We start from the raw sequence: 25,187 nt of genomic DNA on the forward strand, positions 1-25,187 counted from the left end.
TAATCAATCAAAATTTGCTTGCCAAGAGCACTTAGTTTGGAAATGTAATTAAATCTCTGGTTCGTCTTCTTTCGGAGCTTTAGTTCGTTCAAGGGTTTTGTGTTATTATGTACAGGCTTGTTCCATCTTCCTGAGGCTAGTGAGTAAACTGACTATAAAAGTCCAGTTTCTACCCTTGCCGAACAAACTAGGCTGGTATTATGGAGTTAATAAAATCGTGCTACAAAACTGTAATCCGGTTCATAAACTGTCATGCAGATTTAGGTCGATAGCAAGATTTGCAAAGCGTGTGCACAGCTAACTTGTCAACATTTTCATGTTTTTAATCAAGGTGCTCACGTGATTTGATGCACTTCTGGATGTAAGACTCGTTTTATCACAATATATAGATAGTCTTGACTGGGCGCTGCCATTTTGTTTGAAGCAAATGCAAGTGATACGAGAGGTGGAATCTGATTGGTCATGAGAGGCATAGAAGGGACATAACTGGTAATAACCACTGGTGGTGCTACGATCGAGCCCAGAAATTGCAGCCTAGTTGGGCAAGGGTGGAAACTGGACTTCTAAAGTCATGGCTTGATCATGGCTCAGTGAAAGGTACAAGCCGATAATCCAACTTGACATACAAATCCCAAAGATTAACAATTCATAGGAATGAAGTAATGTCCCTTTGAATCATAGGTACAGATAATTGTCCCTTGTTCCCATCCAGATACGGGTTTTCACTGTGTAAATTAGTTTTCACTAAACATGCTAAAGGCTTAACAGATTTGGGACATGACTAGTTCGTTCAAATATGAAGAGATTATGGTAAACATATCTTGGTGGAAAATTGTCTAATTTAATTTGATGAATATAAATTCCCCAGAAAAATGTCAGACATGAAAGTCCATTTGCCATGTTAAGCCAAGTGGGTACAATGCAATACAGTACAATAAGATCCTGGTTAGAACTGGTCTTCAGCAACCCATGCATGTAGTAAGAGGCGACTAACGGGATCGGGTGGTCAGGCTCCTTTTTTTTTTAACCAAAATAATATTCTATTTCTAATTTTTAGAGCGCCCTGGGCGCTTATTACGTCGTTTATAGTATTTGTTTTAACTGGCCTATAACAAGTTCATACAAATACAGTTATAAATGATGTGATGGCTTGGTCAAGGTGACTTGTATTCCATTGATAACAGGACTGAAAAAGAGGATGCAGCTAACTTTTACATTATTGTATTCAATATAATCTTATAGGGCAATGTTTAAATACCTCTGAAAATAAAAACATAAGAGCTTCAAAAATCCCAGATGCAGACTATAAATATCTTGTGAATGACGGTTTATGGTGACTAGGCCACTACGTGAGTCTGTTGGATACTTCAGACTCATGTTTTCTGCTCTTGTGCCACTCTGACATTTACTGCACGTTGCGCATAAGACGTTAAAAACAATCAGGTTAGGGTTGTTGAACCAGCTGTGCAAAATTCATCTTGCTAGAACTAGTAAAATATTAAAAACAGAATCATGACATGACCAGCATGTTTTAAAAACAGAATCATGGCTTGACCAGTATGTTTTAAAAACAGAATCATGACATGACCAGTATGTTTTAAAAACAGAATCATGACATGACCAGTATGTTTTAAAAACAGAATCATGACATGACCAGCATGTTTTAAAAACAGAATCATGACATGACCAGTATGTTTTAAAAACAGAATCATGACATGACCAGTATGTTTTAAAAACAGAATCATGACATGACCAGCTTGTTTTAAAAACAGAATCATGACATGACCAGTATGTTTTAAAAACAGAATCATAACCAGTTGTTCAAATGATGTCTTGGTATGATCTTGATAAAAATTATATTCATGTCAATATTCAATTTTGTGTATTAATACAGTTTGAAACAAATGTCTACATAGATGTATCGCCTTAAAGCGATATGAGCAATTGTCATCCATTTGTCGTGGATGAGATGTTGGATGAATCCATTGCTTGCATCCACATCTGTCATGTGATCCGTGAAGATCCGGGGTAGAGTAGACCTTCAGCAACCCATGCTTGCCGTAAAAGGTGACTATGCTTGTCGTATGAGGCGACTAACGGGATCGGGTGGTCAGGCTCGCTGACTTGGTTGATGCATGTCATCGATCCCAATTGCGTGGATCGATGCTCATGATATTAATCAGTGGATTGTCTGGTCCAGAATTGATTATTTACAGACCGCCGTCATATAGCTGGAATATTGCTGAGTGCGGCGTTAAACAACAAACCAACCAACCAACCAACATCTGTCATGTAACCAAATAGGTTGATCATGGAAAGTTTCCAGAGTACTCAGGCACTTCTTCATCATCATGTATGAATAATATCTTAAATTCTCTCTCTCACTGATATGGGATTATTCCATATGGTATACAGCATGATATATCCTGGGAAGTGACTAGTGTTTGATCAATACAATGTTTCCAGGATGGGTTAAACCATGGAAGAAGTTACAGACTGTTTTGGGCGATTGATGGGTAAAATGTACATTTTATATCCTTATCGTTTTTTGTGACCATGTCCTTAAAATATGGTTTTATTATCCTTCATAATCAATGAATGGAAAGTTGGCTATTTCTGTTGCATAAACACATGACCACATTTTTCATCGTGCTGATGTGTAGATGTGGGGATTCATGACATTATATCTGTTGTTTAACGCTGCACTCAGCAATATTCCAGCTACATGACAGCGGTCTAGACTATTCAGTGATTGACATGCGCATCAATTTACGCAATTTGAAAACGATGACATGCATCAACTATGTGAGCAAGCCTGACCACCCAATCCTGTTAGTTGCCTCTTACGGCAAAGATGGGTTGGTGAAGATAAACTGTAACCCGAATCTTCATGGGATTATAAACTGTAATTTTGACCTAGTCATCACTGTTTTTTATTTGCTGGTGTTATGGATATCACAGAAGAATCTTGTATTGTGAGTTTTGCACATTTTCATAAAACACCATAAAGAAGAAGATTCATTGTACATAAATATCCACAAGGGGCAAAACATGAACATGACTAATTAAAAACATTGATATACACAACAGAATACAAATATTGCTATGATTATATTGCAAGAGAGGAGATGCAGATTTTCTTCACCAGAACATTTTATGAATGAAATTGGAGATAATTTTTGCAAAAGGCTCTGGTGGATTTAATAGTATTTTTAGTGATATTGGGTGCAAAGCTATCCATCATGATTTTTTTCAAACACTGTCTTCCATGATTATTTCATATGATTATTGGGGCGGTCGGGTAGCCAAGTGGTTACAGCGTTCACTCGTCACGCCGAAGACCCGGGTTCAAATCCCGACATAGATACAATGTGTGAAGCCCATTTCTGGTGTTCCCCGCCGTGATATTTCTGGAATATTGCTTAAAGCGGTGTAAAACCAAACACACACCTTCATATGATTATTTAGGTGAGCTACAGAGCCTAATGACTCTCATGATTAAATGGTGGAGACACTTGTGACAATTATAATGGCATGTGAGACACTCAAGTACATCAGCTGATCACATCCTCCCCATCTGGGCCTTGTGACACATGTGACCCAGGTCAGAGGTCACTTCCTGTGTGTTGGTTGTATTGTCAGGAGAACATTCCTCCACACCCTGCCAGGAGCTTCTTACATCACACGCTGTTGCAGAGTTTGTGAGATGCTAAGACCTTGGTAAACAAAGCACCATAACATGTATAGAACATGGCATCTTTTCTGAAGTAAGCATTAACGGAGATTTCTTTCAAGGAGAAACAGAAAGTTTATTTTTGGATTGAGGCATGACTTATAAACATGAACTGTATTTCATTGTCCATTGTTAAAGTCACACATGCTTTTGGTTACTGCTGTTCTGTGTGAAGTCCATTCAATCAACATGATCAAGAATCTGTGTTCTTATGTTTGTGTAAATATCAAGAGAAGGTTTTTAAGTATCGCAACATACAAATATAGATTTTAAGATGATTTAACAGCCAGATTGATGCTCATGATATCACTTGCTTGATTGTCTGGTCCAAACTTAATTTAGAGACTGCTGTCATATAGCTGGAATGTTGCTGAGTGTAGCTAGAAACAATTAACAGCCTAGAAATTCCTTATGATTGTTTTCCAGAATGATATATGGTGGATGCATATCCATTAATTCCTTCTTTTATTTATTATCCCTTGGATGAAACTACCGAAACTACACATGATTCTCCATCCATGGTAGGGCTTTTCAGGTTAATGGTACCAAGCAAGAGTTTAAACCCCAGTTTGAAATGTTACATTAACCTACTTTAGTTTCAGTAGAAACTTCTGAAGGCCATTGTACTGTCTGCCCCTTCACAGAGCACAGCCTTGGTCCAAGTCCCCATGTGAATAGCCAGCCCCTGATTGAGACTTTAACCCAACACATTCACATCTCTACCAATAGCTTGACCTCAGAGCACTGGGATTATCCTGTGAGAAGCCAGCCATCTGGCCCCCTATACTATCCTCTTCACCTCCCCACCCCCCTCCCCACCCCCCTCTGAGTCACCAGGACACCCCACATCTGTCAGCTAGAGATGCATCTCTGTTTTTGTGCTTATTTTCTGAGATTTGTCCTAGGATGTAGTGCACAGGCTGGAATCCTTTCCCCTGCTTCTGGCTCTTACTTGCCACTAGGAGGGAAATATTTCGTTTGCTGTGACCAATCCACCCGCAATATCTGTGACCCTGTTCTGTCCAAATACAACCATGAAGTAGAAAAACAAAACGTTTAGAACAGATTTTTAGGAATGAATTATTTTGGTATGCATGATACAGTTATTTTTGGCAGGGTTAGTTTGAGTTAAATCCTCAAAGCTTTTGAAATTTTATGTTCGAAAAAATAACCAACAAAAAGATATTTAGAAATAACCATTAACATTTAAAACAAACTGGTTTGGCCTCATACCTTTATTTTGGGTTAGAAATAAATGATTTTATTTTCAGTGCAGACAAATCAACTCAGAGATTAGCAGAGATTGCATTACAGTTCTCCTTTAAAACTTGCTAAATCAGGCACAGTCTGTAACAGATTGTACCATTGGTCATTTTTCTTTAGTCAGACAGTTTTTTGTTTCCATTGGCTATCAGTCTATTTTCATCGAACAAGATAATGGAGTGTACTGATATACATAAGGACGTTGGCTTATGTAAAGGTACCTCTAGACAGATTGCTTAATAAATTGTGAGACGTTATTCGATGTTTGGAAGATATTTTAAAAATATTTGTTTGCTAATTAACTTATCCCCAGTGTACACTGTCAGTTTTTATATCTGTTTACCTCTAACATAATGAGTAATGAAACTCAAATATGTGGTATATAAAGAAGTGAAAACTTAGTACAATGGTTATAAACTGGTGACAAGTCTCTGTGGAATATGTTTTCTTGTTTACTGCGACCCGTGAAGATTCCGGGGAAGAAAAGGCAACTAAAGGGATCGGGTGGTCAGGCTCACTGACTTGGTTGATACATGTCATCGATCCAAACTGCGTGGATCGATGCTCATGATATCAATCACTGGATTGTCTTGTCCGCGGTCATATAGCTGGAATATTGCTGAGTGCGGCGTTAAACAACAAACCAACCAATCTTGTTTACTGCTCTCATTGGCAACTAAAACATTATTTCTGTGGACGAACAACTTCTTTATTACAATTAGGAACCATGATTCGGTGTTGAATCTAACACTGTTATCAAGCAAGTGATGTGTATTAGAACCGTGTGGAACCTACGCCTAATTGTAATAAAGAAGTTGCTCATCCATATATCTGATCCTTACTTAGTACTCCCAAATCTTAAATGCCTCTCGAGGCACGGGTGGCCCAGCAATTCGCTGTGCAGAGTAGCATCCCTTGGACACGTCAGAAAGCTATGATTGTGGGTTCGAATCCCGATTGCCCTGATTATGTTTCTAAGTTTGTCAGGACCCTACCCTTGCTCTTGGGTTTCACCGAAGTGGTAAATGTCTGTGACCTCCTACATTAAGCTGACACGCCGTGATATAACTGGAATACTGTTAAAAGTGGCGTTAAGCGGCGTTGAGCCCAACTCACTCACTTACTCTAAATGCCTCTCAAAGAAACCCTGATATGTGAAATAGTACTGGTGATGATAACCCAGCAATATCTTTGTGCCTGCCATAATGACTTGATTATGATACATGAAGGATGAATAACTCTCTACATCAGAGGGCAGCCTTGGTATGTGTGTATTCTCGGTGTATAGATCCAACACAGGTAACATATGGCACTGTGCTGAGCTTCCAACCGGTATGGACCGAATGTCAAACAAGCTACGTGCTGGGAGTCTCTTCATGCTGAAGTATGAGTATTGCAGCATCAACATTTTGTCTTTGAACAGTTAGCAATCTGACCAGGGATTTTCTTAGGTGGAAAAGGTACCCAGGTTTTCACAAGACCTGCTGACCTGTGAAGATCCGGTGTAGAATAGGTCTTCAGCACCCCTTGCCTGCCGTAAGAGGCGACTGACGGCATTGGGTGGTCAGGCTTGCTGACTTGGATGATACATGTCATCGTATCCAAATTGCGTGGATCGATACTCATGACACCATCATACAGCTGGAATATTGCTGAGTGCGTCATTAAACAACAAAGAAACAAACAAAACAAAAACAAGACCTGCTTGGTCCTTTTGGCTATTTGGGCTGGGAAATGACAGCTCAGTTTGACCTCAGATCTTCAATTTGTCTGTTCGTAAGACTTATTCTGCCTCAAAAACATGCATTATTATGTTGTGGCTAGGAGCAGATGCCTTCTACAGAAGTGTGGAAATATCACAAGGTCTTGAATGTCAGCTTGCCCTGACAGTACCATCATACAGTTACCACCAACATTGGGGCAAGTGTATGCAGCAACATGCATAATTCATCCTATCAATCTAAATGTGTCTAAAGTTACTAGGTTGTAAAAGGGGTTAGACACAGAGAACAATACAATGTCATTGGAAAATTATAGATATTATTTCACAGAAATAAATATCAAAAACGAAACAACGGGGGTTAATCATATGTTAATTTTGAGAAGTTTTTTTATGAGGTCTGTATTTCAGAGATTAAGGCTGCAGGAGTTACCTCCCTTGTTAAGGATTTGCATGTATGTATTTTTTTACATCACTGGTTTATCATCTAAATATTAAATTAACTTGATAGATTTTTTACATTTGATGTTCCTTCTGTAATCACAAAAATAATTAGCTGGGTATTTTCACTGTTCTGAATGAGTTAGTCTGAATTCATTCCTTGACAATGATGCACCAAGTTCCTTACATTGATAGGCCATTTGCGGTGCTGTCTATACTATAACTGCTACCAGTCAGAGCTCCCCACTGTGACAGCTGGCCACAACCATATGTGGAGTTGAACTCGCAACGGACTGACCATTATGTTTACAAACAAGCGATGACCGTCATAATGCCAAATGCTCTTTCCTAGGCTAAATCATTTTCTTTGTCAATTTGAATTTCTATTTCAACTAACATGTAATTTCATATACAGTGATCGCTCGCTATAACGCTACCAATGGGGTCCAAATAATTGGTGGGCGTTATAGACGATGAGCCGTTTAACCGAGGCCAATGGGCGCGCTCGGAAAATCTCAAATCATCAATATGTGTTTATCTCACGTCACATCAAAATAGTATATATTTTTATGGACCTAGATCTACCTGTAATATCATTCATTTATTAAATCTGTCACATTTCACAATGTCTGAAATACGTATTCCATTTCAATTTATCATTTTTAATCGATAAATTAAAAAATTATTCACTATTTCCCGCGATGTTATTGAAAATAAAATTCTCGGACACACATTTCGACAACGGGTCCACATCAAAGAGCAAAATAAAGACGTTTTAAACAAATCTTTAAATATATTATACAAAGTGATAAATAAAATCAACAAAAATATATCTAAAAGTAATCAAACTTACATCTAAGTTATTATTTCCATCGTTTCGTGCGATCGCGTGTAATGTAAGTCACATGACATCTCGGCTTTCGTCGCCTTGAATTCTCGGCTCGGACACAATGTTTAATGCAAAAATATATGCATGAAAAATCTTGTCACAGCTCGTAACCTAGCACGATACATTCGCGAAGTTCCATATTTTTAAAATATAAACGTGATTTCCTGCTTAAAACGTTCAGATTAACACGATTTAACAAAAAATCTTTCGCCAACTTCTGAAATTTATCAAACACGAGCTTGGTATCACAGCTATAATTTGATTGGCTGCCTGAGGTCACGTGCTCAAAATTGACCAATCACGAAATTTGTAGTAGATTTCGGCAAGAAAGCGTCATTAGAAACAAATTTTAATCCAATGAAATCGCTTGTTATAACTACGGAAAAAACCAGGCGATGTTACGAAAGCGCGATTACGAAATGAATGACCGCCGTGTTGTGACAGCAACTACATGTGTGTGACAGTGTCGCCTCAAATTGGATTGCCCACTAATTAAGAATATAAACTTCGCTTGTGGTTCTCTTTTATTGCATGCATGCGCTTCTAAGATCAAAGGTCGATACTGTGAAAAGTTAACTAGTTGAACAATCGTATTTCCGGGACTTGCCGCGGATGTTTTCAAACAGATTATTAGAACTCCATTCAGCGATAAACGGTTGATTATGCAATTAGAAGCGTTATGTGCAAATGAACAACGAACAACAATACAATTATGTCTGTGTAAAACTATCAGTAATAAAAGTGTACATAAATTTTGGGAGCCATGCGTTACCGCGCGTAGTAACCGAAGTAGCGCTTTATCGAAGAGCGCAATAGCGAGCGATCACTGTAGTAAGAATATAAGGGGGAAGCCTGTGTGTTTTGCTATTAATCTGTAATCACGAACTAATCTGATTAACATGATTAAGCAAACAAAAGGTAAAAACATCTGGGAAGTTATTAGTAAACCTTTTCAAAATGCACTATGATGGCGTTTCCGAATAATACACACATAAATATAACATTGTCACTACATTTGGGGTTAGAGGGCAAATTTCAAGATTCTTGTAATGGCCGCTTCCATACTGGTTGCAGCGATGTTACCTGGAGTGTAACGAAGGTGTCAAACGCTTGGAAGAAGTTTGTTCATGTACAACTGAAGGGAAGTAACTCTTGCTGGCTAGATATGTTTCTGGAATAGCTCATGCAGTTTGGTGGTAACACATACCCCTCTTGTCTGAGGGTTTTATGTATGTTGTGCCAAATAGTTTTCTCATTATTGGATAGATATGAAATAACTCATGGTTGTGGAGAACAGTTGGACCATAACGTGTGCTAAAAATATGAATTAATTATATTTGTTGAAAAACAATTTTGAAAGAGGAGTGTTTAGATGTCATGGAAAGATGTGAAACAAAGGCTGGATAGCTCTGTTAAGGATATTGTCAGGTATGATAATATTTTCACAATGAGTGAATAATAGGGAAGGCTGTGGATCCTCAGGACCTGTGATCTGCTCTGTGTTTGAGTCATGGTGTTACTAAAGCCTCACAGCATTTCTTTGTGGACAGACGCTAAACAGCTTCAGCTCTCAGATGCATTGGCAAAGATGTATATGGTATTTTTTGCAAGGCCTTTCTACATTTCTACAAATATACGTTCTTTACCTGACAGGAGAGCTTGCCTTGTTAATCACAGGAGGTGTTTATGTCGGAACATGTACAGTTTTTCAAACCTGAGCTAGCTTGGACTTCTGTATGGTTTAATGTTATGGGGTGCATTGTTGAATAACAAACATCATTTTGTGATGTTTGGAAAGACAAATGTATATAAAAAACATAGGAATAACAATTTCTTTTTATCAAGTTTACTACCAATGTTTTAGTATGTGTGTATATATTATTTTTTTTAAATAAAAAGACACATGATCAGCTACAATAAACCAATGTTCTTTGTACAGTGAATATGTTTGAGTTTGTTTCTGGAGCTGACAAACCAATAACTTCAATTGATTCAAAGCAGTTGGGTGATGATGTCACAGTATTTATTTCCTGGATGGAGTCAGTCGCAGCCACCTGTAATAGTGAGTGAGTGAGTGAGTATGGTTTTATGGTGCTTTTAGCAATATTCCAGCAATATCCCGGCAGGGGACACCAGAAATGGGCTTCACACATTGTACCCATGTCGGAAATCAAACCCAGGTCTTCAGCATAATGAGCGAACACTTTTAACACCCCTAACGCGGCGTTAAACAACAAACCAACCCATTTCAGGAAACATGGAGTAGTTTGTCCTGCTTCATGAGAAATACCAGCATTTTATTTAATCAAAACCATATTATGAAAAAAAACAAGCCTAGCTAGGTATGTTGCATTATATGATACCAGCTTTAGTAAAAATAGTTGTAATCAAGTATTAAAAAATGTCATCGACTATATGTTGATGTAGGAGTATTGGAGTGTGGAATATTGTAACATGGGTTTATAATTGGAGGCATATTTCCTCTTATAGGTGTTATTGAAGTATATTTCATTGCCTATGTATTGTCTAATAGTCATTACCTGTTTAAATGTTGAGTTAGTTAAAAATGTTAAAAATTGTTACCAGTAGGAATGACTGCACCAGAGAAGCAGCTAATGCTAGAAAATCCCAGATTTCGTAAAGAACTGAAATAGTGTTAATGTGTGAGTGTGTTCTGAAGGTTTTGGAAGGGGTTTCAAGCAACTTTCAAGACAAAGACACCGGTTTGAGTGAATAGTGACGGAGAAAAAAGTTTTGAAAAAATATAGCATCCTAAAGAGAAGGTCACCACGCGCCTGTGACGGTGGGGACAACGAAGTAACAGTTGACGGTGAGGGGATTGCGCTGACACTTGTAACAATAGACACGTAAACACACCTTGCTTGCATTGTTACCTGTGCTGCAGCAGGCCGATTAGGCTTACCTGGCAACTTGTATGACTGGCATCGGCTGGAACAGATTGTACCTATGTCTTGTGTATTTGAACAGTTGTATCAGTGATGTCAGCTATTTAACAGGCAGGAAGGTCACCTTAACTGTCTGTTTTAATTATCTACAGTTTTAGTATACGTTTCTTGAATTGGGTATACATTGGAATGAAATCATAAGAATTGTTTTGAGAGACTGTGTATATTTCTTAGCTACTCAAAGTGATCTTAGAGATGGGGTAGCCTAGTGGTTGAAGTGTTCATGTCAGTTTGGAAAAGTGGCGTAAAACACAACTCACTCACTCACTGGATTGTCAGTTTATAGGATGCCTTCATATAGCACGAATACTGCTGAGTGCGCATTAATCAATGAATAAACTTATCTTTCATTTTCTATAGTTAATCTGTCATGCCATGACTATATTACTGTAGTAATATGAAAGAATTGGGTGTTCCTTAACTTGTTTTGAGTAGTATATATAAAAATACTTCCTCTGTAGTCCATCCAAGAGGTCCTAGCCATACCCAGCTGTCATTGTGCCCAGCCAATTCCCATTTCAGGGACCCGTGGAAATCCGGGGTAGAATAGGTCTTCAGCAACCCCTGCTTGCTGTAAGAGGTGACTATGCTTTTCGCAAGAGGCGACTAACGGGATCACTCACTCACTCACTCACTCACTCACTCACTCACTCACTCACTCGCTCAGCGCTCACACTTACACAGGATGATGATAGTCGTAGAGCTGATACCGGAGTAAATAACTTTTGAGTTGACAGACGGGCCATGTTGGTGGTTTTGTAGATGTGTATCAATGACCTTCTGACAGTGTGGGGCATCATGTATGTATCTGGTCTTCAGCACTGTATCGTCTGTGTATTATAATTAATGACATTCTAACTGAACAAAATAGGTGCAAAATAATAATTTTTGGTGTTGAAAAGACTGAATCCATGTATATCACAATATCAACATTGTGCATCCATCCAAGTCTTCCATTAACCTTAGTCATGTCATGAAGACACAAAATGTTAGCCAAAAGTTTTAGGCTGAAGAATAGCTCTTGTTTTCATGGGAGACTGTGTGTAGGAGATGTAGAAGATAAGAGTTGTAATTTGAGCCAATTGTTCACACCAGTGTATGATGGTGGAGCTATGCTGTGACACTGTCTGTCTGTCTGGAGACCTGGTGAGACAGGGGGTTTACAACACCATTGTGGATGTAATGTTATATACACACTCATTGTGAGGAGATCCACATGTGGCAAGGCCAAGGCTTGTCACAGTCATTAAAAAACACATGTCATTTGTGCTGGACAATAAGCCTGTGTTCTCAGTTTAGATTGATAGGGAAATGAAGAGATGGTTGGTTGAGTTGCAAGATAATGTGGCTGCTTTGTTGGATCCCCCTTTTCATCTAGTGGGAGATGATTATGTTGATCAAAACTTTTAGGTTTGTACTGCCTCTTTTGTACCGGGGTTTGAATTGAAATGTTTGGCAAAATGTTTGAAAGCTATGACCTTTTGTTACATGTTTTAGAAGATTAATTAGTTTTTCCAGGAGCAATACTTGTCAAATACTAAGTAGACACAATTAATGTATTATCATGGTTAACATTTATACTAAGTTATCTTATAATAATTAGATCTACATCAAGTGCTTTTATGAGTTATCATGGTGTAATATTTATACACCATTTCATATAATTATAGTTTAGCAAGTAATAATTATCATCAGGTAAAATGCATATATAAAATATCAGTAGTTTCAGTTATAGCTTTTTAGATGGTTGCTAGCCTAAGGTATCAAGATCCCATCTCCCAGACAAAGGATATTTATTTAAGTATATCTGTCATCACCTACCGGGGTATATTAGAATAACATTACTTCAATTAAGACTCATTAAGGATTAGCCCCATACAAGCTCGTCTATAGTGCATTAAGGATTAGCCCCCATACAAGCTCGTCTATAGGGCATTAAGGATTAGCCCCACACAAGCTCATCTATAGTGACACCCTAATCTCTTTCAAAGCATCCAGTAAATATGTCAACAAGATTAGTGCCAGTCCAACAGGATTAACAGGATTTAGTATTCCCCTCTGTCCAGCCATCCATTTAGCATAGGACACAACCAATCGTGTATCAACCAATCACATACCTTTCTATTGTTCAAACTTTCATTAAATACATACTGTAGCCAAGTTCTAGGAGAGAAGGGGTTTGACTCTCTTACAAAGCAGACCTCTCTCCCACAGCCCAGAGTGTGTACCGACTCTCTGTGGCACCCTCAGTTATTATCTAAGCATAAATTGTAAATTGTTAATTGTTCTTGTAAATAAAATTGTAATTAGTCTCCTGTGACTCTGGCTCTTTGCTGACTAATTCCCCAAGAAAACCAGCACGTCATTTGGAAGGTATTGTTCACCTAGAACAGTTCCATGATAATTTGGCGGAGAATCATCGTTTTCGGAACCACGGAGTCCAGGAACTAACTACAACCAACTACAAGAACCCATTGGAGGACATGTCCAACCGTGATCATCTGATGGAATAACAAGCAAGCTGCATCTACCTCTGACCTCAACACTGGATTAAAGACAACCAACTCCTCCAACGACACCAACAAAGGAAGAAAAAGTCTTCAAATATTGTAAGTACTACATTGTTGATTACTTGTCTTCCTTTAATTTAGTACGGTACATACTAATAGGTGTCATGGCAAATATGGAGTCTGGTATGGAAAGTAACTTCGAAAGTGAAATTCCAACAGTGTCTTTAGTTACGCCCCTTGCCAAAAGTGTAATTCAGGCAAAATTTGGCACAAAAACAACAAATTGTTTAGTAGATACAGGGGCATCCATTTCTTGTATTTCGTCTGCTTTTCTGAGCACAGCTTTTGAAAACCTTACTCTTGGAAACTCACCCTTTCCACAGGTTAAAGGTGTTGGCGGCGAATTGCATAAAGTGTTAGGTTCAGTTGTGTTAGATTTTGTCATTGAGGATCAGGAATTTTCTCAAAGATTCTATGTTCTGCCTACACTACCAGAAGCAGTGATACTAGGCGAGAACTTCCTTGATGACAATGATGCAGTCTTAGATTATAGCTGTCATTCCTTGATACTTAACAACAGCACCTCAGATAGGCAATATATCAATTTCATAGCCAATTCAATGCAAGAGATTAGTGGATTAGCAAAAACAATAGATCAGATTTACATCCCCCCTCAGAGTGAAATTCATTTCAAGGTCAGACTGTCAGAGACCAAAGAGGATTCCCTCATCCTCATTGAACCCATTGCTTCCCTCACTGCTCATACTGAAGTAGCAGGTGGTAGAACTCTTTCCAAAGTGAAAAGCAAAACTGCTACATTTAGGCTTATGAATCCCTCCCAAGAAGAAAAAGTTCTTGACAAGGGAACAGTTGTAGGCAAATTTAGTTACATTGACCAAGACTCTGTTTATGCAATCGACTGTGACCAACCATTCATCAGTACCGTTAACACTGACAATGAGAAGAGAGACAATGACACCAGGGATTATGTTAAAATTGCACAAGAATTAGGATTTGATTTGACCAATACACAACTGACTCCAGACCAACGACACAGACTACTTAGATTCTTGGGACAAAATAGAGACATGTTTTCAACGAGTCTTGCAGATTTAGGAAAGACTGACATGCACCAACATATCATTGACACTGGCGACCACCCACCCGTTAAGAGTAGACCATATCGCCAATCTCCTCATCTCCAAAAAGTCACTGAAGAACTTATAGATGATTTTCTGAAGTATGATTTAATCGAGGAGTCTACTTCTATGTATTCAGCTCCCATTATCCTAGTCAAGAAACGCGATGGCTCATATAGATTTGTTTGTGACTACAGAAAGTTGAATTCTGTCACTTTACCAATGTCATGGCCTCTTCCTGTTTTTGATGATGTTGTTGATAACATCGCCAATGCACAAGCTAAGATCTTCTCTACTTTAGACCTTGCTAATGGCTTCTTCCAAGTGCCATTACATGAAGATTCAAAGCATAAAACTGCTTTTGTCACCCATCAAGGCCTTTATCAGTTCAAACGTTTACCCCAAGGTTTGACAAATTCTCCACTTTGTTTCCAACAGCTCATGAGCAAGGTGCTAAGAAAATTGCTTTTTAAGGTTGCGCTGATTTACATTGATGATTTGATAATTTACAGCAAAAACTTTGAAGAGCATCTCCAACATTTGGAGCAAGTATTCTACTATCTCAAACAGGCAAAATTAACACTAAAGCCATCCAAATGCAATTTTGCAACAGACAAAGTTTCTTTTCTGGGTCATGTTTTATCATGTGGAGGTGTTCAAGTTGATGACAAAAAGATTGAAGCAATTAGAACCTTTCCAGTGCCCAAATCACAAAAGCAGATCCGCTCCTTCTTAGGTCTCACGAACTTCTACAGGAAGTATGTGAAAAATTACGCTCACATAGCGCTTCCACTGAATGCCTTGTTAAAGAAGCATTCGGAGGCAGAAGTAGGAAAGAAACCAAAGTTCCAATGGTCACTTGAGTGTGATCAGGCATTCAACACACTCAAACATGCCATGAGTAATACACCTGTTCTGGCGTATCCAAATTTTGACAAAGAATTTCTTCTTGCAACTGATGCCAGTGATATGAGCATAGGTTTTGTTTTGAGTCAAAAAGACGAGAAAAATAATGAACATCCAATAGCTTATGGTGGTAGAGCTCTTCATGGCAGCGAAAAGAACTGGAGCATTACAGAAAAGGAAGGCTTAGCTCTAGTTGAAGCCATTAGATCCTTTCGTCCATACCTTGCAAATTCCAAATTCACAGTCTACACTGATCATATAGCATTGAAATGGCTGAAATCCATCAAGGATGCCACAGGTAGGTTAGGGCGATGGTCTTTGGAACTTTCTACCTACACTTTTGACATTGTTCATCGCAGCGGCAAAGCCAATGGGAATGCCGATGCTCTCTCACGTAGGGAATATGAGGAAAATATTAACTGTAATGATCAGACAGAAGAAGATGCTGAGAAAACAGTCTTCTCAGTAACTTCAACTCAGCAAAGCAAATCAACTAGCAATACCACAATCTTGCCAAACACCCATTCATCCACACGGGTCACACAGACAACTCAGACTGAGGATATTTGCACACCTATTGTCAATCACTTAGAATCAGACACACAGACAACACATTGGTCAGTCACCTTTGAATATGAAGAGGATTATCAGTCAGTACCAGTTAATGTTGTCGCAGCATTACATGCTACAAATGCTGATGTTACCCAAGACGCATTGGTTGAAGTAAGTATAAAAGAACATCCAAATTTACGTCACCTACAAAGGATTTGTCCAGATTTCATCCAAATCTTTGACTACAAAGAGGATGATGTCCTTCCACAAAATGAAAAGGATCGTCAAAAGATTCTTATCGAAGCCAATACTTTTGAAATTGATGAAGGCATCCTATACAGATTTGTTCCACAAAGACAGAAAGGCCATGCAGACAAGTTCATTAAACAGCTGGCAGTCCCAAGAACCCTCAGAAATCAAGTCCTGCAATCCTATCATGACTCAGAGTTTGGCGGTTGCCACCATGGGAAAGAAAGGATGCACAACACCATGAGACCTAAGTACTACTGGCCCAAAATGTACAGCGAGATTGCTACTTATGTCCAGACATGTGAGGTATGTCAACAGACCAAGAGGCACTACCATGCTAAGAAGGCACCACTTCGTCCACTACCTGTAGAAGAGGTCTTCACCCGATGGCACGTTGACATTCTCGGTCCCCTGCCAACAACACCAGATAAGTACAAGTACATTTTGGTTATCACAGATGCATCATCCAGATGGTGTGAAGCCTTCCCACTTCGGACCCAAGAAGCCAAAGAAGTAGCAGATGTTCTCGTCAGAGAAATATTTTGTCGGTATGGCGCACCAAGGACCTTAATTTCAGACAGAGGTCAGAACTTCATGTCCAAACTTATCAAAGCAATTTGTGAACTTTTGGCAATTAAATTTACCCATACCAGCCCATACCATCCTCAAACAAACAGCTGTGTAGAAAGGCTCAATTCCTATATCAATCAGTCACTAAGAGCCTATTGTAACAAGTCTCAAAATGATTGGCCCCGTTTTATTCCTGGCATCATGATGGCCTATCGGATGGCCCCAAATTCATCAACACAAAAATCCCCATATGTCATGCTTTTTGGCCGAGAAATGAGAGCTCCACAAGATGTAGCATTAATTCCAAAAGAAAATTTAGGCCACAATAACAAAAGTTATCTTTCCAATTTGCTTGAGGAGCTTGAAATCACTAGAACAATCGCAGCTGAAAACACTGCTCGGGCTAAGGAGGTGTATTCAGAACAATATAATAGAAAAGCTAAAGAACCAGAATTCGCCCCAGGTCAAAGAGTTTGGCTTTACTGTCAAAAAGTTGAAAAAGGCCTTTCCAACAAATTAACCAAAAAGTGGTATGGTAGCTATTATATCGTCCATACAGGTCCAAATTATACCTACAAACTACGCCGAAGTTCTGACGACAAAATACACAAACCACTGGTCCATGCCAACCGTCTGAAGCCATATTTTGATCCTGCTGATCGTCCACAGTATCCTCCAGAACCATACCTCAATGACACCAGTAACATAGATTCAGGAGTCATGGATGACAATGAGGAACCAGTCAGTGATTCACAGCCTGACAGCAACAATTCCCCATCAACAAGTTCAACTTACCAGGCTACTGATCAGTCACCTCCACAACAGAAAGGTAAGAAGGTCAATTCCAAAACAAAGGCAGGTACTTCCAGCAACAAGAGTCCGAAGCAAAAGACCCCAACAAAGAAGAAAAACCCTGCTTCAAGTACAACAGAAAAACCTACCAGTCCCACGGCAACAATGAAGGAAAATCATGCCACACCAGGTCCTAGTGCTCCAACCAAGGTAAATGAAAAGGTAAACAAAGGGAAAAGAGGAGTGAATAGTAAGCATCACCAGCCCAAATCCAGAAAACAACCTGACGACAGCCCGGTACAACCTCCAAGTCCAACATCAGGTAATCAAACCAAGGATATCCCTCAGGTTTTCAAACCAGAGGACATCCACTCAATTGTTAGTTCCAAGAGAGCAAATGGCAAAATCTACTACAGAGTGAAATGGAAGGATCAGGAAAGAGGAAACACATGGGAGTATGGCAGCAGCATTCCAGACTCCATTCGGAGAGAATTTCACCTCAAAAGAAGTATGTCAGGAAAACGTCGAAAACGTCCACTGAAGAATCATAAGTTTTTCGACCAAAAGGAAACAGCACAAGACAATAAATCAGTCAATGTTCTGTCAGGTAATTCAATGTCAGGGAATGTCCAGCAAGTCAACACCAAACCATGCATAGAATTAGATGTCAAACCATATCTGTTTTTTCCAAAACACCTACGAAAAATAGATCATAAAATAGAAAGAGTTCTGGGCATTGAAATTATTCAAGGAGACTGCTATGTCAAGGTCTTATATAAAGGATTTCCTGATACTGACTTCACATGCTATTTTGAAAGTGTTCCTCCCCACCTCATACAGCGCTACCTTGATGATAGCTGGGAGGATCTCCGTAATTGGTCCTGTCTAGAAGATAATCCTCGATATGATCCAGAGGAAGCACCAATTTATAAATCCCAAAGGGTTATTTTTCCACATGAAGACTTTGGAAACATGAACACCTTTTACTACCGTATTTCACTCACAGACATTAGTCCCCATGGACCATACCAGGATCAACTCGCCGTACATACCGAACAATGCCAATTGAACATATTCTTGATCAAAATACAAAATCTCCTGAATAAACGGTGCAAATCACGAAACAGCTATTAGCTGTATCTTGTTATGTTTACTTGTGTCCAGTCTTTTCACTATGGGTTGCCAGTTGAGAACAAATGGCATCAGCCTGATCATCTGAGTTATTTGTATCACAGCAAATTTTGAGCATTGACCTGATCAACCAATCTCAAAAGCGAAGTGAAACGAAACCGAACCATACTGCGAATCGAAACCCAAACCGCACCGAAGCGAAGCAAACCGTACTGCGAATCGAAACCCAAACCGCACCGAAGCGAAGCAAACCGTACTGCGAATCGAAACCCAAACCGCACCGAAGCGAAGCAAACCGTACTGCGAATTGAAACCCAAACCGCACCGAAGCGAAGCAAACCATACTGCGAATCGAACCCAAACCGCACCGAAGCGAAGCAAACCATACTGCGAATCGAAACCCAAACCGCACCGAAGCGAAGCAAACCGTACTGCAAATCGAAACCCAAACCGCACCGAAGCGAAGCAAACCATACTGCGAATCGAAATCCAAACCACACCGAAGCGAAGCAAACCATACTGCGAACCGAACCCAAACCGTACCGAAGCGAAGCAAACCATACTGCGAATCGAACCCAAACCATACCGAAGCGAAGCAAACCGTACCGAAGCAAAATAAACCAAACCCTATCACATTGAACCGAACGAAAATCAAAGCGAAACAAACCAAATTGAAATAAAGCAAACTTAACAACCGAAATGAACCAAAACAAAGAAAAGGCAAACCAAATAGTTACGAAAACTAACAAAGAATTCTAAAAAGGTTATACACCTTTCTAACACCTTTTGTATACCGTATTAGTGTAATAAACGATGCACTTGTTATATGCACATGCACATATATGTATATATAATTCGTCTAATGATTGTATCCAAAAATAGAAGGATATTACTATTTTTCTCATGATATACTTTTGTAATTTGCCGCCAATACATTCTTCCTGGCCATGACACCGTTTAGTAATAATTATGTACTGATCTTTTACATCATAATTATCATATTTGTTTTATTTTCTAGTTATTACAGACAAACTGAGGAAGTATTTATATATGACATATTATTTGAACATGCTAACTCTCTTTTCTTTGTTTCCATGTAAACCTCCATGGACACAGCTTACTATCTTACAACCCCAATCCAGGATGTGGAACTCAAGGCCTCCTACATCACCCATAAAACCACCAGTACAGAGTGCCAAGACAAGCCAGCTCCACATCCAGATTCCCTGATGACAGCATTTTTATATTATGTTTTCCTTATATCAAAGAGACTCTATAATAATTATTATTCACTACTACCAGTGTAACTTTATACATTGTCCATCTAAGCCTTCATTATTTTTATTTTTACACGTTTGGGGTCCAAACTTTTTCAGACGGAGGGGAAGTTATCATGGTTAACATTTATACTAAGTTATCTTATAATAATTAGATCTACATCAAGTGCTTTTATGAGTTATCATGGTGTAATATTTATACACCATTTCATATAATTATAGTTTAGCAAGTAATAATTATCATCAGGTAAAATGCATATATAAAATATCAGTAGTTTCAGTTATAGCTTTTTAGATGGTTGCTAGCCTAAGGTATCAAGATCCCATCTCCCAGACAAAGGATATTTATTTAAGTATATCTGTCATCACCTACCGGGGTATATTAGAATAACATTACTTCAATTAAGACTCATTAAGGATTAGCCCCATACAAGCTCGTCTATAGTGCATTAAGGATTAGCCCCCATACAAGCTCGTCTATAGGGCATTAAGGATTAGCCCCACACAAGCTCATCTATAGTGACACCCTAATCTCTTTCAAAGCATCCAGTAAATATGTCAACAAGATTAGTGCCAGTCCAACAGGATTAACAGGATTTAGTATTCCCCTCTGTCCAGCCATCCATTTAGCATAGGACACAACCAATCGTGTATCAACCAATCACATACCTTTCTATTGTTCAAACTTTCATTAAATACATACTGTAGCCAAGTTCTAGGAGAGAAGGGGTTTGACTCTCTTACAAAGCAGACCTCTCTCCCACAGCCCAGAGTGTGTACCGACTCTCTGTGGCACCCTCAGTTATTATCTAAGCATAAATTGTAAATTGTTAATTGTTCTTGTAAATAAAATTGTAATTAGTCTCCTGTGACTCTGGCTCTTTGCTGACTAATTCCCCAAGAAAACCAGCACGTCATTTGGAAGGTATTGTTCACCTAGAACAGTTCCATGATAGTATAACAACTTCTAATAATACTGTTACCAGAAATTGTGTCTACTTTGTCATCTGTCAACTTCTAAGTAATGCCTATCAAACAATTTGTCCAATACTGCATAGGAGCTCTAAATGACAATGAATTTATAGTCAATTAATTAAGAGAAATGGATCTTTCAGATTTATTAATTTGGTTGGTTGAAGTAATTTTGAGTTTGCCTATATCATACAAAGCTGTTTATCATTTCTAATACCTGATAAGGAGTCTAGCAGCAAGCACCTGCTCTACAGAGAGTCAATGCTGTCAAGGTTGCAATATGAGTTCAACGTCCCCATTTGTACCTCTCAACGCAAACATTAAGTCTCCATGACATGCGTCTTCAAAATGCTGACATTTTCCCACGAAAACAGCCAATAATTAATTTAAAAGCACTTATTTTTGAAAGAATATTCCCTAAATCATTAGTGTGTGCAGTTTCTATTGAATGGGTTTAATTTAAACTTCTACAATTGATTACCATCTTTTGATCTTGATTTGAAATGTGACACCAAGATTGTTTTCACACATGTGGTATAACAGCCGTATCCAACTGTTCTATCCACAAGGGGCTCAACCCCTGTCCTGTGACCTATGACCTCTGATCATGTCACAGCTGTTGATATGAGAATTTCGGCAGACCATTGACATGTAGACGGGTTATCGATAACTGTCCTGGTGTTATGTGGACTGTTTCTCTCAGGGAAGTGTGATGTATTTATGAAGGTGTGTGTTTATTTGTGTGTATAGCAAGTAATTCAGTGGGTTCACGGCATACATTACATTTTCCACTCCTATGAGTCGTCGGGAAGGGTGGCTGAGTCCACATCAATGATAGACATAACATTACCATGGTCCTTACAGAGTGACACAGCTGAATGAACGCAGATTTGTGTCCTGTAGCCTAAACGTTCACCTGTACAGCGTCGTATGGGGTGACTAACAGGAGTTGAGTCGAGGATTGTCTGCACATGCTCAGAAAGAAGGACGTCCGCTGTCATTACAAAATTTGTTGAGGCACAGTACAGGAACTGTTGAACATGTTGAATGGGAAATAGTACATTTGATGTGGCTGTAGGGATACCACACGGATACTAAGAGTCGGTGTGCACATTATCAGGGAGAGAAGTCGTGTAGCTATATTTAGAGTACGAGAGGGTAATCGGAGTAGAGCTTGGATATACTGTGCCGTCTGCTCTCAGGGCTACAGGTTGATCTAAAAGTTACTGCCAGGGTTGAAAGACAGCCAAAACCGAGGATGAGTTCTTTACCTCACGCTGCTCACAGTAATAGCAAGCTGGGTAGCAGGGATGGATGATAGTGGATACTACAGCAAGCGGTCGGATCAGTTTAAATTCAACAGTGGTGGCAGCAGTGAAAACTTTCCTCCCGATGACATCTTCCATCTTAAGTTCAGTGATATAGGCAAGTCTAAGTCTTACAGGTATTTTCGACATGGTTTCAAAGATGAAGAGGATTTTGAAGAGTTCAAACAAGATTTGAGGGATTTCAGGAGGTTAAAAGAAGAAGTGAAAGAGGTGTATGAATATTCTGATTCGCGGAACGGCATCATAACAAAAACGACTCACCGGCGTAGTCGCTGTTTCACTGGGAGCAGAGACTCTCTTCACGACCCCCTAATGGAGTTCTTTAAAGGGGATGAGCATTTTCAGGAGTTTGAACGCGTGTTTGACACAATCAGTAGCAGAAAAAGATTTTCAACTGATTTTGACCCATTCAAGTGGACAGGGAAAGGGTCTACTGCAAGTAGTGGGGAGGGGGGTGGTGCGTGTGGGGGGAGGGACTCGAGTCAGGACAGGGTGGGGGGAGACAGGGGAAGTCGAAGGACAGAGGGGGACGCTTATGAGAATGCTTTCTCGGATCTCAGTATGGATGACAGCTTCTTGGATTTTTTTAACAATGATGAAGATTTTATGGAGTTTGAGCATGAGTTGGAAAAGTTCAAAAGTAATCGAAGATCTCGGGTATTGGATGGGCTCAACCGACGCAGTAGTTGTGATATATTCGGAGATGTGAAAGCTTTCTGTGATAGAAGTCTGAAGAGTGATTCTTCCAGAGACTCCACTAAAGGTAGTGACCACTGTGATAGAGACAGTAAAATGTGGAACTCGGCCGAGGAGTGGGACTTTGTTCTCAACAAACTAAAACGGAATAGCCGATTATTCTCCGATAAAGGGCCACCCCCTGATTGTGATATATTCAGTGAAGAACCTATTTATGTACACAAAATCCAGGTAGAAGATCAACCCAGTCGTGATAAAGGTAAGTGTATTGTGAGACTGTCACTCCCGTTCAGGGACAAAGGCCTATTTTGTCAGGATTTTTCCGATAGTCATAATGCTGTAATAAATTATTTTTGTTTTCATACACAAATTTCGTAGATGTTTCCATGTAGTTCAGACAGGTTCAAATCATCTGTGTGGGTTCAGCTTAGTATGACTGATTTATATATTGTTTGGAAACTTTCCAAACAACCCTTTCATGTTTGAAGCTTGACATTGTTTTGATTGATAAATTACTGAAGGGACTCCTTGTCAATTGTAAAAGGAGGTGGGGGTATGCGCTGTAACACCTGTGAGATTGTATCTGAGTTGAGCAAATTACATTCCATTACATAATAACTTGCAACAGCCTGTGATTGATGTTAATCAGCTTAATAAGATTCAGTTCATGCTTCCTCGGATCAGGATTATAGGGGTTATTTATTTTAGGGGCAAGACAGGGCTGGTCATGTTAAATACTGTCCTAAAGATGTGGATATATTTGAAACATTGCATGTCTTTTGGAGGTGACCCTATCTAATGGCTGTCCTTTTTTGTGATGTCTTTGTGATAATGATGTACAGATTGTTATTAATTTTGAGAAAGAACAACATGAAATCTATATTTAAGTAAGATAAGTTCTTCTGACCATCGCTAAGCTATTTATATTTTTAGACTCCCCCTTGTGTTGTCACTGAGCATCTCTTTGTATTGCTGATTTCCTGATTGTGTAAGAATCGCCATAGTTACTGTGATGCTAGCAGACCATGACAACCTCAGGCGTCTTAAAGTTGGATAGACTCTCAGCTTCTGATTTACGAGCGTTCCCTGGAAATAGATCTCTTTTCTTTTAATCTTTCGTCATCTTTTTTCAGCCATGTAAGAATAGAATCATGTTTTTGTTGGTTTTAGGTTAGTTCCCTATTTACGACCTACTCAAGTCGTCCATGTCAAACATGATTATCCCTCATTGTTAATTTCCTTGTAGATTGCAAATTACTTAACCCACAACAAACTACATTAGTTTCGGGAGTAGAGTGATAATCAGGTATTTGGCAATGTGTTTTGTTCTGAGATTTGTTGTACCCAGTATGGTTGAAGGGTGACGCAGTTCTTGGCATTTGCTGAAAATATCATGGGGAACTGATTGTGTGATGTTTACATTCAGGCAGTGTGCCATTTGTTCAGGTGTCTTGAGTTGCCTGTGCATTCTGCGGTAGTGATGTTGTGGTGGTGGCGGCCATGGGGCAGAGAGATGCACCCTGATGTGTGCATACCGTCATTTGATGGCAGACTGTAAATAAACCACTGTCATCTGTAATATACTAACCCCCTTTGATAATGAAATTCCCCAGACCACCATAGTATATTACACAACAGGGCTAGATTTGTGCTTCATATTTGATATTGTCATATTATTAACACTGTTTTGGCGTTATTTAAGCATAATATATTGGAATTATATCTCTTCATAATAAATTGACTTTCTTCTTATTAACTGATGGCAGAGAAAGACAGCATTCTGTGTCCTTTATAATGAAAGCTATGTGTCAGTTTGGCATCTTGGTGAGCCAGACTAGCGATGCTTAATGTTCTGTGATCGTGTCTTGCTATATCCTTGACACAACCACTTGTTAGGAAGCACACTTTGAAATATGAAGAAGAAGAAGTTTATTCGGTATCAAAGGCCACGTGACCAAGGCCTCCCCAGGTATTGTGATGCACACAGGTGATATTTGGAGATATTTGTTATTTTGTGTGGCATTTGACAATGGTAGAATATATAAATTTGGGT

At 39.1% G+C, this 25,187-nt stretch overlaps 1 protein-coding gene across 9 annotated transcripts in view; it reads left to right on the forward strand.

Annotated features, from left to right (window-relative positions):
- The window catches only part of LOC139446075 (ras association domain-containing protein 1 homolog), a 111,252-nt gene that overhangs the window by 24,080 nt on the left and 61,985 nt on the right, over positions 1-25,187 (forward strand). Inside the window, exon 1 of one of the 9 annotated variants that reach the window (XM_071227347.1) lies at positions 22,965-23,393. The exons of the other annotated variants lie outside the window; for them this stretch is intronic. Within the exon in view, the coding sequence (XP_071083448.1) occupies positions 23,000-23,393 (394 nt within the window). The 5' untranslated portion in view covers positions 22,965-22,999. Of the gene's footprint in view, positions 1-22,964; positions 23,394-25,187 lie in introns of those variants that run through there. 9 annotated transcript variants of the gene reach the window in all.

This window comes from Haliotis cracherodii, unplaced genomic scaffold (genome assembly GCF_022045235.1).
Source record: "Haliotis cracherodii isolate W230 unplaced genomic scaffold, xgHalCrac1.p SCAF_6, whole genome shotgun sequence".
Classification (NCBI taxonomy): Eukaryota; Metazoa; Mollusca; class Gastropoda; order Lepetellida; family Haliotidae; genus Haliotis; species Haliotis cracherodii.